The 13,732-nt window shown below is 39.6% G+C and overlaps 1 protein-coding gene across 5 annotated transcripts in view; it reads left to right on the top strand.

Moving 5' to 3' along the window:
- Positions 1 to 13,732, top strand: part of DOCK4 (dedicator of cytokinesis 4) — a 270,878-nt gene that overhangs the window by 204,729 nt on the left and 52,417 nt on the right. For all 5 annotated transcript variants that reach the window (XM_081877774.1, XM_081877772.1, XM_081877773.1 and 2 more), the window contains exons 29-32: positions 1,024 to 1,124; positions 1,952 to 2,010; positions 7,246 to 7,394; positions 10,143 to 10,228. In XM_081877774.1, coding sequence (XP_081733900.1) covers positions 1,024 to 1,124; positions 1,952 to 2,010; positions 7,246 to 7,394; positions 10,143 to 10,228 — 395 coding nt within the window. The remainder of the gene's footprint in view (positions 1 to 1,023; positions 1,125 to 1,951; positions 2,011 to 7,245; positions 7,395 to 10,142; positions 10,229 to 13,732) is intronic.

The raw sequence follows: 13,732 nt of genomic DNA, 5'->3' as shown, positions 1-13,732 counted from the left end.
GGACTTCTATTTTAGTTCATTTGGAAGTTTTAGAATGATCTGCATTTTAGGTTATCCAGCTGCCTGTACCTTTTCTTAGTTATTCTGATTTTTAAAGAGTTTTTTAGTTTTGTTCGTGGACATATGTGTTGTATTTACTGACCTGCTCGTGGTGTTAATATGTGTTTCATTGGAACTTTTGATCTTAACAAACATTTTCCTTCCCAGCATCCCCCTGCACTAATTTATTTATTTATAAACATGTCCCACTTACTTTTTTTTTTTTTTTAAAGCACTCATGGCAGCATACATCTAAATCATGGTCACCATGGTGTTGCTCAGCTAGGATTGCCATATGTCCTCTTTTTCCAGGACACATCCTCCTTTTCATGAGTAGAGTTGTCAAAGCAATCTATAGTTATAAGCGGAAGTTGGCAAATGTGTCCTATTTTTGGCTCCTCAAAATATAGCAATCGTAGCTGTAGTATCTCTTAATAGGAGGGAAACAACCACACTTTGTGTTTGCGGCCACCAAGAGCATATAACACCGGTTCTGAAAGACCTACATTGGCTCCCAATACATTTCCGAGCACAATTCAAAGTGTTGGTGATGACCTTTAAAGCCCTAAACAGCCTCAGCCCAGTATACCTGAAGGAGCATCTCCACCTCCATTGTCCAGCCTGGACACTGAGGTCCAGCTCCAAGGGCCTTCTGTCGATTCCCTCACTGCAAGAAGTGAAGTTGAAGGGAACCAGGCAGAGGGTCTTCTCGGTAGTGGTGCCCTCCTTGTGGAACACCCTCCCATCAGATGTCAAGGTAATAAACAACTATCTGACTTTTAGAAGACATCTGAAGGCAGTCCTGTTTAGGGAAATTTTTAATGTTTGGTGTTTTATTGTGTTTTTAATATTCTGTTGGGAGCTGCCTGGAGTGACTGGGGAAACCCAGCCAGATGGGCAGGATATGAATAACAAACTACTACTTCTTCTTCTTCTTCTTCTTCTTCTTCTTCTTCTTCTTCTTCTGTATTTATTTACTTCCAGATATGGGATTCCTACTTTTACCTGGCTGTCATTTTTATAAACCAGTTATGCCTGCAGTTAGAGATGTTTACCCCATCCAAGAAGAAAAAGGTGTTAGAAAAGTAAGTATCACTATCACTATTGAACTAGAGAGCACCCAATATTTCTGTTACTCTTTATTATGCAAAGTAAGCAATTCTTAACAGCTGAATTTATTGCTGACATAACTTGCATGACCCTTGCCAGGAAAAGAAAAGGAAAAGAAAAGAAAAGGAATACTTTGGGTATTCTGTACGAACCATCCAAGCTCTTGGATGAAATCTGCCTGGTCCATCTTAATTCTAAGTTATGTAGTTCCTGTTTAATGCAAGGAATGGGGTCGATGTGCAGAAGAAGTACACATCAGGAATCAAAGAAAGAAAGTGTGCCTGTGAGAATAACTATATGTATAGCTCAAATTTTCCCTCACTGTTTTGTTGCAGTGATCCCCACTGCTGAAGACACATGCTGCTTTTTAAACTGAAGGCCTCATTACCTCTTTAGCAGTAGGAACTGTTATGGCAGGGAGGGAGAAGGAAGACATCATTATGACTGCAGTTTTCTTCCATGCAAGCACACCCCTTGGAATTCCAGCTATCGTGTCTGTGTAATCTTGTGAGAACTCTATATTACATTGCAACCTGATAGCTGGGCCACATTCTGAAAATAATTCCAATTAAAAAAACACCTCTAGAAGCAATTTCGGTTAAAAACATTATTCTGTCCTATGATCAGGAGGTTGACAGGAGCAGGATTGCTCAGCCACATATTCTACAAGTACTCAAATTCCAGGAGCAAAATGCACAGCAGTTGCCCTTCTTTGGTTTATGATACAGTTCATGATACACTGGTTTATGATATAGTGAAATGATCTGCCAAATAATCTTTGGTTTTTAAAAATATATCACAGATACGGCGATATGCGGGTGACAATGGGATGTGAAATCTTCAGCATGTGGCAAAATTTAGGTAAGCTTTTTGGTTTTTCTTAGGATCCCGATCCATATATATGTATAAAAACTGGAGTTGCTTTACTTAGAAAACTGTGCAAAAGCGTGACCTACAGTATGTAAGCCTTAACAAATGAAGATTCAGAAGTGAAACAGATCTTATGTGTGGATCCTGAAAGCTTGCACTTGCTTCCATATCCTTAAATTTGGAGGCAGTACTTATTAATACACTGTTTTGAAGGATTATGGTAAACCAGTGACCATTAACATCTGGTGAATGCAGTTTCGTGGCACATCTGCAGAGGGTTTATCATACCTTGAAGTTGATCATTCTAATCAATATATTGCTTGTTGAGAGAGCCAGTGTGGTGTAGTGGTTAAGAGCGGTGGACTCGCAATCTGGGGAACCGGGTTCGCTTCCCAGCTCCTCCACATGCAGCTGCTGGGTGACCTTGGGCCAGTCACACTTCTCTGAAGTCTCTCAGCCCCACTCACCTCACAGAGTGTTTGTTGTGGGGGAGGAAGGGAAAGGAGAATGCTAGCCGCTTTGAGACTCCTTCAGGTAGTGATAAAACGGGATATCAAATCCAAACTTTTCTTGTTATCAACCATCACTCCTCCTCCGCTCTAGACTACAAAGGCACAAGCAATGTTAATTCCAAACACCCAAATAGTCGGATGGAGTCAGGAACTGCGGTGAGAGCCTTCCTCTGTCAGTTGCCACTCTCCCTTCCTGCAGGATTGTACAATCCCTGCTCTTCTAAGAAACACATGGGTGGAAATTGAGGCTGGAGAAGGAGGAAGAATGCAGATTCCCTCTCCCTGTATCTTTCTTACCCATTGCAAATAACAGTGTGGAGCTGAGAATTTTGGCAAGGGTCTTATGTCAGTTTCTGCTTTACCAGGTCTAGATGGTCCCAGGTTCTTGAAGGTTGGGTGGTCCTGCAGATGCTGGACTACAACTGTCAAGGTCCCTGCCCATTGGCCATGTTGGCTGAGGGTGCTGGGAGCTGTAGTCCAACAGGATCTGGAGAACCACAATACCCCACCCCTGCTTTCAGAAATAGCTCAGTCCATAGAGGTTGAGACTATCTCAGGGTTCGAACCCCACGTTGGGCAAAAGATTCCTGTATTGCAGGATGTTGGGTTAGATGACCCTTGTGATGCTTTTCAATTCTACAATTCTATGATTCTGTAATACTCTAAAGAGGACAGATGGCAACAGTGTGATTAGACCACCCCTTCTAACACTGCCAAGGCGTTTAAGCATCTCCAGCTTTGCCAAAAGATGTGGAAGATGTTTGGTTCAGAAACCTTGCTTGCAAGATGCTGAAGTCTAAAGATGCAAATGGTAATAATGAGCCAATAAAATCCTGTTTGTTACAAAGCTAATTGACTTGGTGGTGCAGCTGACAGTTTAAGAGACTAATATGCTGTAGCATTGGGTAAGTATCTCTAGACTAAATGATTTATTGCAGAGTAATTTCTCCCTCCCCTAAGTATAAAAGACTGCTTACCACTTAACAACAAGCCAGTTACCTAGATGACTAATTGGAGTCAATAAAAGGCTGCTAATCTCTTAACTAATTGCCCCACTGATTAACCATCCAATTGATTAACTGATTCAGAGGGCAATCCTATGGCAAGATGTGCTGGGATGAGGGCACATCTCCATCTCATATACCTGGCTCAGCTGGCATTAAGTTGCCAACTCTGGCTCAGCCAAATATACGCTGGCATAACTTTCCTATCCTGGCTCAGCCAGGACCAAAGCTGGCTGAGTCAAGGCTGCTGGAATTCCCCAAAAAAGTGGTGTGCAAGGGGGTGTGGTGTGCTGGACCCAGAGAGCAGGGATTTAGGCTCAATCCCAAGCTTGTTCAGCTCAGTCACGTGACCTGGGAACCCAGCACAGAGCACTGTTTTAAAGGCTTTCTTTCTTTCTGCCAGGCTTAAGTAGAGCAGCAGCAATTTCTCTGCTGAACAGGTTTGGATCTGGCATAACGTTATGCCAGCTTAATTTACACTGGCTTGCTTCACACCAGCTTCTCAGGCATAGGATTGCTCCCTACACAATTATCTATTCACTGTTCTTTAATAGCAACAAGGACACCTTTTTTGAGGATATTCTGTTGTCACATCTAAATGATTCATCTCAGTTCTTTGGATATTTGGTTAATGCACTTTGGTTACATGCTAAAGAAGCTAACCTTTAATGACTATATTTAGCAGGGTCATTAATGAAGGACCGCCTTATTTAACTCATTAATGAATGGCTTCATTTTGGATAAGGTTATTTTACCCTAACGCTGAATGAATTACAACTTATTGCTGAATGAATTACAATATCAATGAATTAATGATGGTTCTAGCTAGTTGTCTTTTACTATTTTAATTTTGGATTAAGATACACATTTTACTGAAGCTTATGAAAGGGGTTAATTATTAGCTTATTCCATGTCACCACGAAATGATTTTATTCACTTGAATTTGTTTATGATTGCTTGTAAATAGTATAAATAGTCTTTGATTAAGGTTTATGAATTTGATAAGAAATTTTGGTAAGCAACTTATGATTAAGTGGCAAAAGGAGAAAATTGAGTATTGGATACTTCACCTCAGTTTACTTTTTAGGATTATTATTATTATTAAATTTATTACCCGCCCCGCACCCTAAGGTCCCAGAGTGAGTGACAACATTAAAACGCAGCATTACAACACAATATTAAAAACAGTTTACAGCAACTTACAATTACAGAAATAAGTACACCTGAAGTGTCAAAAGCCACTGCAAAAAGGAGAGTCTTCAGGATTCTCCAGAAACTGTATAATGAAGGTGCCAGATACACCTCCTAGAGGCGTAGAGACTCAGTTCTAAAACTTGAGTCAATAAGTAATTTTGAATGCTTGTTTGCTGATCAGACTATTGACAAACAAGGTTTATATGGTCCATAATGAAATATTAGCTAAAATGCAGAACTCACATGCTTTATGAATCACAGGGGGTGGGATGGAATGCAGATCCACGTGGAAATATTGTTTTGCTTCTTCCTTGACAGATGCTGGAAAATGATGATGATGATGATGATGATATATATGCCCCAAATGATGGGCAGGCAATGTTCTATAAAATGTGTGTATGGTGGGTTTAGTTTAGGTTTTGTTTTTTTAAAAAACTGTTAATAGAATTTACTGAATTATGATTGTAGTAGACACAAATGGTATGTTAAATCCAGAGGGAAGATAATTGTACTTTGCCAAAAATAGTCCAATGAAATAAAAGGGCACATTATACTGAAAGATAAAAAGGTAAAGGACCCCTGACAGTTAAGTCCAGTCGTAGACGACTCTGGGGTTGTGGCGCTCATCTTGCTTTACTGGCCAAGGGAGCCAACGTTTGTCTGCAGACAGTTTTTCCGGGTCATGTGGCCAGCATGGCAAAACCAGAGCAGCGCACAGAAATGCCATTTACCTTCCCGCTGGAGCTGTACCTATTTATCTACTTGCACTTTGATGGGCTTTCGAACTGCTAGGTTTGACAGGAGCAGGGACCGAGCAACGGGAGCTCACCCATTCACGGGGATTCAAACTGCCAACCTTCTGATCGGCAAGCCCAAGAGGCTCAGTGGTTTAGACTAGGGGTAGGCAACCTAAGGCCCGTGGGCTGGATGCGGCCCAATCGCCTTCTAAATCCAGTCCACGGACGGTCCGGGAATCAGCGTGTTTTTACATGAGTAGAATGAGTGCATTTATTTTAAATGCATCTCTAGGTTATTTGTGGGTCATAGGAATTTGTTCATTATTATTATTTTCAAAAGGAGGCTGTATCACCTGTGCTGGCCCTTGCTGGCTTGGGAGGCTGCCCCCCCCCCCCCCATAATCTGGGTGGGGGATATGCTTTGGATTTGTGAGTTACTGTCGTTCAGCTCCAAGGTTCAGGCCTAGCTCTTATCACGGGATCCTTAGGAATATCATCATTTTTATTTGCGTGTTCATTATACATTGTTTGTAGTGGCATACAGTATTATATTATATTCTACTGGAACTGCCAGTGTTGTTTGGAATGCAGATAAGCTCTTGTAACCTTCCCCCACCTAGAAAAAAAGAGTCATGTATTGATCTTCTGTATTTTGAAAACACATACATTATAGAGAACTTGAAAATACTCCCACGAGCGAATTTGCTGTCAAGTTTCGTAATGGAAAATAACAAGACTCTGAAGGGTGCCAAACCAATTATATGTGAATATAATGTGAAGGGTTATATTGAAGCAACACAATGTGCATGTTGTGCGCCACAACCCATGCCTGGGTCTCTCTATCTGTTGGTGCTATTAGCAGGGATTACTTCATCTGTTTGCTGCCATATCCATGCAGATTAGAAAACATTGCTAATCTGATGGGTAATACTAGTTTGTTGCCAGAGAGAACATTATGTTACTTCAGCCAACGTATTTCAGTAACTTCTTCATGGACCATAGGGCGGTTCTCAAATTAATAAAACTTCTTTAATTCCAATTAAAGAAACACTCTTAGTGGGCAACTTTCACCCTTAAGTTGTTTTGTTTTTGTTTGTAAAGGGATTCATCGTTCCCCCCCCCTCAAAAAGCTAAGTGCCAGCTTCCTTTTCAACAGGTGAAATTTGCACTTCCATTGTTGTGACTACAAAATGGAGGGTGGGTGCACTTTTTTGCCTCTACCTGATGTGCATATACATTCAGGTAGGTACTCACACTTGCTCCAGTCTCTGAAGATTCAGATACAAGAATGCCAGAACATCTTGTACCTTTAACACAAAACTGGCCTTTTAGAAAACATGTACTTTGCAATCTTTGCTTCTAGTCCTGTTTGATCATTGTTTCTTGAGGATTTTATTTATTTCATAGTCCCGTTTGATTCATGTTGCATTCCAGTTAACAAGTTAGTGCAAATTGGTTTGGTGGAGAGACCCATTTCTTAGGAAAACACTTCAAGAAGGCCGAGCTATTTTTTCTCCACATCCCAGTCTCAAAATCTCTGTGAGACATGAGCAGTCTCATCCATGTCTAAGATTAGGCCTATCTTTATCTTGTCCTTGGTTTCTTTCTCTTATATCTATTCATAAAATGATCGACGCTGAAAAGGTTATTGGACAAAACGTACTGTAGATCTTTATGACGTCAAATAACTCAATCCATCTTACAGTTATAGCATTTCTGTTTTGCAGTATTTCATCCCTGAATGTAGTTCAAGTCAATCTGGCTTCGTTTTCATTTTAGGGGAACACAAAGTCCACTTCATCCCAGCACTGATTGGCCCGTTCTTAGAAGTGACACTGATACCTCAACCAGATCTTCGAAATGTAATGATTCCTATTTTCCATGACATGATGGACTGGGAGCAAAGGCGCAGTGGCAACTTTAAACAGGTATTTTTATTTTTTATTTTGATCAACTGGTTAAGAGAAGAGAAATAATTCCCTGACAGAAATGTTTCCAGCAGGCATTTAAAATTTGACACAGAATGCACTTGATAAAACTCTATTGGCAGAATATTCCACAGGACAAGGCTGAGGACACTAAAGACTTGGGTAGAATCTACACACATAAAAGAAAAAGCTGTGAAAATCTTTTTAAAAAAAAGTTTTTGAAAAACACGTTGAATTTTGCGTAGCTCACTGTTGCCATCTAGTGTCACAGTTTTGAAGTGTTTTATTTGCAGCTGTGTAGCTGAGTCCTTGGTTTCTTATTGTTGTCAAATGAGCCTCAAGGAATGACCAACGATCCTCCTGCAGATGATCTCAGTGATCGAGCTGGGATATAAGGGTTCAGGTGATCCCGGAGGTTGACCCTGGGCCTAAGGTGTTCAGGGCTTTGTAAGTTAATATGAGAACCTTGAACATGGCTCTGTAAATGGATACGAAACTTTATTGTGGGAACATTGGATGATTGCAGGTGTGGGAGGTGCCGCTGTACCCAAAGGCAATTGGCAAGTGCTGCTATCACAGGTGCACATGAGTGTTGAAGGGAATATGGCCGGAAAACCGAAATGCCTTGGTGCCAAGATATGATGGACAGGGCAAAGAGAAAGGAGATTTGGTTTGCTAAAAACAAGTAGCAGAGGATTAAATAGCAGCGGAAATAACTGCATTTTGAGGAGGAATTTGAAGGTGAAGATTGCTTCATAAATGGAGAAGTTGCAAGCATAGAGGGAAATGGTAGCTAGAACAAGGTTCGCATGATAAAAGGAAGCAGGACAGATAGCAAATGAATGTTTAAAGAGAGCAGCGATGGCAAGAAAGTGGATGAGAGTAGTGTATTGCATTTGGTAGATAGGATTTTAGATTTGATCATAAGAAACTTGAGTCAAACCATTCATCCATCTAGTTCCTTTTAAAATGAACTTCAGTGAATGGAATGGCTGGCTGATGCCACTCACTGCAGGCAAGAACAGTAGTTGCCTGTGGCATGTAGTCATGTTCCAGGCAGCGGTTGAAATCCTAAGGCACTGCAGCAGGAGAAAAAACTGGAAAGAAAATGTCTGGCCTCCTCTGCAACAGACAAGTAACGGCTGCACTTTTATTGCTTGAAAAAATGATTGTGCAGAAAGGTCCTGTTACAGGAAGTGTCAGTATATGTGCTATGGACTGAACTGAGGTGGGTGGGACGATAGTAGTGAATGCAAGGTTCTATCTATCTACAGTGGTACCTCAGGTTAAGTACTTAATTTGTTCCGGAGGTCTGTACTTAACCTGAAACTGTTCTTAACCTGAAGTACCACTTTAGCTAATGGGGCCTCCTACTGCTGCTGTGCCGCCAGAGCACAATTTCTGTTCGCATCCTGAAGCAAAGTTCTTAACCTGAAGCACTATTTCTGGGTTAGCGGAGTCTGTAACCTGAAGCATATGTAACCTGAAGCGTATGTAACCTGAGGTACCACTGTACTGTGATTTCACACTAACGTGCCTCAATATTCACGCTTCCAAAGACTTGACCCTTGTGACTTGTCAAGCCGTGTCACAATCCAGATCCTTTTTTTTTGCTACTTAAACAGTCTAGAAGATGCCAACTAAGGAAGTACTAAATGTGCCATCTGCTCTTGCAGTTTGTATCCTGCTCCTCGATGTATCTTCAGACCATTTCTCTCTGTTCCCTTTCCTGCTGCTTCAAATGAAGCAAAGCCACAGCGTCTGAATTTGGGAAGTGAAGTGGCAAAATAACTGGAGAGGAGTTTGCACAGATATCTTGTGGGGGGGGGGGGCGAGGAGATTAAGGAATGAAAGTGGAGTGCAGTGAATGCAATATGAGCAGGCTATGATAAACTGTCAGTTACTCTATCAGGGATAACAGTTTTCATATAAACAGGGTACAAGCATTCATATTTATCTGTGCATTATTCATTATCATGAAAGATGCCGGCTATCATTCATTCCTTAATAATTCTACAGCAAGCCTTTTCTCTGGGTTTTTCGTTCACTAATTGTCTTTATTACTGTACAGGAGGCAATTTACAGATGCAATATTAACTGCAAAGAGCCACCTTGCTACATTTTCTTGATAACAAACACAGCCGTGTGTGTATTTAAGCAATGGTCCTTAGCTACCAAACTCATATTTCCCTAAATGCTCTTGTTTGCTGGGTTGAAAATTAAGAGCATCTTTCACTCGTCCAAGCACTATTGGAGGAAGGGTAGGTTTCCGTAGCAGTAGATTTCTCTTTCTCACCCAGCGCTGAAAGAGGCAGGCGGGTTATGATCATGTTAATCTAGGGATTTAGAGAAGGGGAATGGGGAAGAAAAAAGAGAGAGGCTTTTATGCTGATATACATATAGTTGTCTTTCATTTGCAGCCTGGGGTGGAATTTTGAGATGGGGAGTTAAGTTGTCTGCTACATTTGTTTGGCTCCATAAATAGCTGCCTTAGCAGCAGCAAACGCCTGTAGTTTAAAGTCATGTTGCTGCTCTTAAATTGCTGCATATGTGCCATACACGAGAAGGCTCCTGTGACATCATTTCTACAAAGAATGGGAACAATGTAGGAATCTTACTTAAATATTTAATTCTTCATATGAGGACAGTTGTGCATGAAAGCCCTTTGTGGAAAACAAAAACCTTTTTAATAGTTTAGCCAACAATGTATATACCCTCATTTTACATGCAGACATATGTCACTTACAGGTGGAAGCAAAACTGATTGACAAATTGGATAGCTTGATGTCAGAAGGCAAAGGTGACGAAACATACCGAGAGCTCTTCAATAGTATGTGAGTAATAAATGTCCTAACTTTACGGATTGTTTTGTGATGGAGCTCAACTCCAGTACTGAAGGGGCCATGCTTTGTCTTATTGAAATCTCTTTAATTTACCTAAACGAGTGAACAAGTCTTTTCCTTGTGTCTAATTACTAAGATTGTGGGGTTTTCCTGTTCGTTTTGAGAGCTAATTCTTATCTCATTCATTTAATTGTTAAAACTGGAAGAGCTGGAAATACTGACTAAGAGCTCAAACAATATGTAGTATTTTGAAAAGCAAGAAGGTATTTATTAAACATTTCACAATACGTTGGAAACTATATTGGTTTCTATTCTGTCTCTGTCTCTCTTTTGCTAAATTTTCTCACATAAAAACCCTATATTAAAAGTAAATAAGTTTCCCACAGTGAATAAATATTATACTGTTATAATGTGCAACGTGGTGCTAAAATTTTAAATATTTAGTGTAAAATGTGAAGTAAAAAGTTTATTTTTCTAGAGAACATGCATTGAGCTAATATTAATTCTATGTATAACTTAAAGAAGATGGGGTACAAACCAATTAGATTTGCATTTTTAAGCAACATTGATTTCAGTGGAAGTGATAAGTGAATACTTGTATATTTGCCACTGAAATCATTGGCATGAATGTGGCACAAATTTAAATGGATTATTCCCATATTTTTTGTATTTTCAAAAATAATGGTTTCACAATTCCCATCTTTTCATTTGAAAGGAGTCAATGATACACTTAGAATTATAGATAGCTATGTCTTGCATCTTTTACCCTCAAAATATTAGACTGGGGGGAAAATAAAGTACTTTGAGAAAGCTTATGAAGTAAAACGGAAAAATTAGCACATTTTGATGCAGTAGGTATGACTTCCAATAGTTCAAGAAAGTATGATAGAACAAACAGATGTTTTGACTCTAAATGCCAATTAGACAAGAGAGGGTTAGAAACATAGCTAATTGGATGTAATAGCTGCCATCCAAATATCTTTATAGACAGACTATTGACTGCCAAGGCAGGAATCAGCTCCGCTAATTGGGCCCTTCTCCAATGTAGGCAGAACTATTACCTCACATGCTCTGAGCGTGAGGGACAGCAACTCAATTTTTGTCTCTGCACAAAAACTGTGAAATGCTTAAATATCAAGATAGCTTTCAAGTCCCCAAAGATTGAATATCTATTATAAAAGTATCTTTTCCCCCTCTCCTTTCTGATTGATTGTGAGACCACTTACAAAGAAAGAAGGATCACCTTTCTTCCTGGAACATACATCATCCCTTTTAAGGTGAATTGACACAATGAGAACACTTATGGCTGCTCTCTGCCTTGGTCTAGATTCTAGCTTATAGAAAGTTTACTCGTGGTTCATATGCAATCTCGCACAACGTCCTGCCTGTGTCCAAAATGAATATTCAGCTCAGTGTGTGCCCTCACCTGTTCTTTTTGAAGTTCTGAAGAGCATTGCTGATAAGCTGAAAATTGTATTTTAAGTATATGTTATATTAGAGTCAAACAGCCATACACATTTCATCTCTGTAGTATATGCAGTAGGGTACTTTGGAATGGGAACTTACTGTGTGTCAAACCCCATTGGTAGTGTTGATATAAGAGAGGATTGGTTAATGTCTGATGAGCTTGACAATTGCAATAATAATAATAATAATAATAATAATAATAATAATAATAATAATAATATTTATATCTCACTCATCTGGCTGGGTTGCTCAAGCCACTCTGGGCATCTTCCAACACATAAAAATATAAAAAACTGTCAAACTTTTTAAACTTCCCGATACAGGGCTGCCTTCAGATGTCTTCTAAAAGTCAGATACTTGCTTATCTCCTCGACATCTGATGGGAGGGTGCCAGAGGGTGGGTGCCACTACCAAGAAGGCCCTCTGCCTTGTTCCCTGCAACCTCACTTCTCACAGTGAGGGAACCACCAGAAGGTCCTTGGAGCCGGACCTCAGTATCTGGGCTGAATGATGGCAGTGGAAACACTCCTTCAGGTATACTGGGCCGAGGCAATTTAGGGCTTTAAATCAACACTGAATTGTGCTCGGAAACATACAAGCATATGCAAGGATCTGAAAGTGAGGCCAAAGTTGTAATATCATTAACAAAAGGGAATTTTTTTTAAAAAAAGTCCAGGAGTCTGTGTTATACTTTGTGTTCAAAATCATTTCGTTCACCCATTATTTAAACAAAATATTTCCATCATGTTCCATTGGGAACCAGTGCTTGAAATTAAAGCTTCGGTCCCACTTGTTTGAAAGGGGAAGTCCCATAAATAAAAAAATATTATTATTATTATTGAAAGCAGTGAGTGGTATTCAACTAAGTTTTACTCAGAGTACACACCACCCTTAGGGATTTGCTTGCAAGTCATTATACATGAATTGGCCTGTAAGCTGAGGTAATACTAGAAGCATGTACACTGTAGTTAAAGCTTCACAAAGTTCTAGGGTAATCTTTGACTGGTTTTCACTTTTTAAAGCTTGGAGCAACAGATTTTAAAAGTAGCTTCTAGTGACCCCCCTTGTAAAGAGGGCACAGGTAGACTTTATTATGATAATGCGTTTTTATTTTTAACTGAACTTGCCCTGCAGTTCTTGAATTATGGAACAAATCATAAAGCATTAAAATAAATAAATCCCTAGGACAATTCTGTTTAAAACATTCAGATATTTATTGATTTCAGAAACAAATCACCCATGTCACCTTCATTAAAAAAAAAAAAAATTGTTTGGAGACCAGTGCTACTTAAAACTCTGTTATAATGAAATATCCTGCCAAATTGTAGCTATCAGTCTTCTAGCTGGTTTCAACTGGGGAGCTCTGAAAAGTCACAGATATGGCTGACTTGGAACTAAGAGGTGTACTAAAAATGGAGGAGAGAATGGTTTATGGCTCTGACTCTCCAGTTATCCTGTCCTGCTTCACTTTATCATGAAATCATGGAAATTTCAAAGCAATAATGCCCTTAGGTTTGGGGTTTTTTTTTAAAAAAAAAAGTTAGAAGAACACAGCTCTTTTGAAGCATAGACTTTAACAGTTAACTTATTCCCATCAGAAATGATTTTTTAATGATTGAAACATTTGTTATTTATTTCCATTTATTTTTTGAGTATTGCACATTTATTTTCACATATCAAGCGTGAAAAGCCAAGCTCTGTAGAAATTTCTACAACCTTGAAAACTGACTGGTTAAGATTTATATAAACTCTTTCCTCACCAAAATGTAGACATTGCATATAGATAACTTTTCACTTATTAAAAGCAGAAAAGCAAGTGGCACATGACACCAAGTTCAAATGTCATGATAAATTGGTGTGCAAAATAGAAGAAAAATACCTGCTCTCAAGAGAGGCTTCCAACATTTGTAGGGTAAAGGGACCCCTGACTGTTAGGTCCAGTTGTGGACGACTCTGGGGTTGCAGTGCTCATCTCGCTTTACTGGCTGAGGGAGCCGACGTTTGTCTGCAGACAGTTTTTCTGGGTCA

This window comes from Podarcis erhardii (assembly GCF_964252035.2).
Source record: "Podarcis erhardii genome assembly, chromosome: 10".
Lineage (NCBI taxonomy): Eukaryota > Metazoa > Chordata > Lepidosauria > Squamata > Lacertidae > Podarcis > Podarcis erhardii.
Note: the sequence above shows the minus strand (reverse complement) of the source record. Positions and strands in the feature narration are given on the sequence as shown.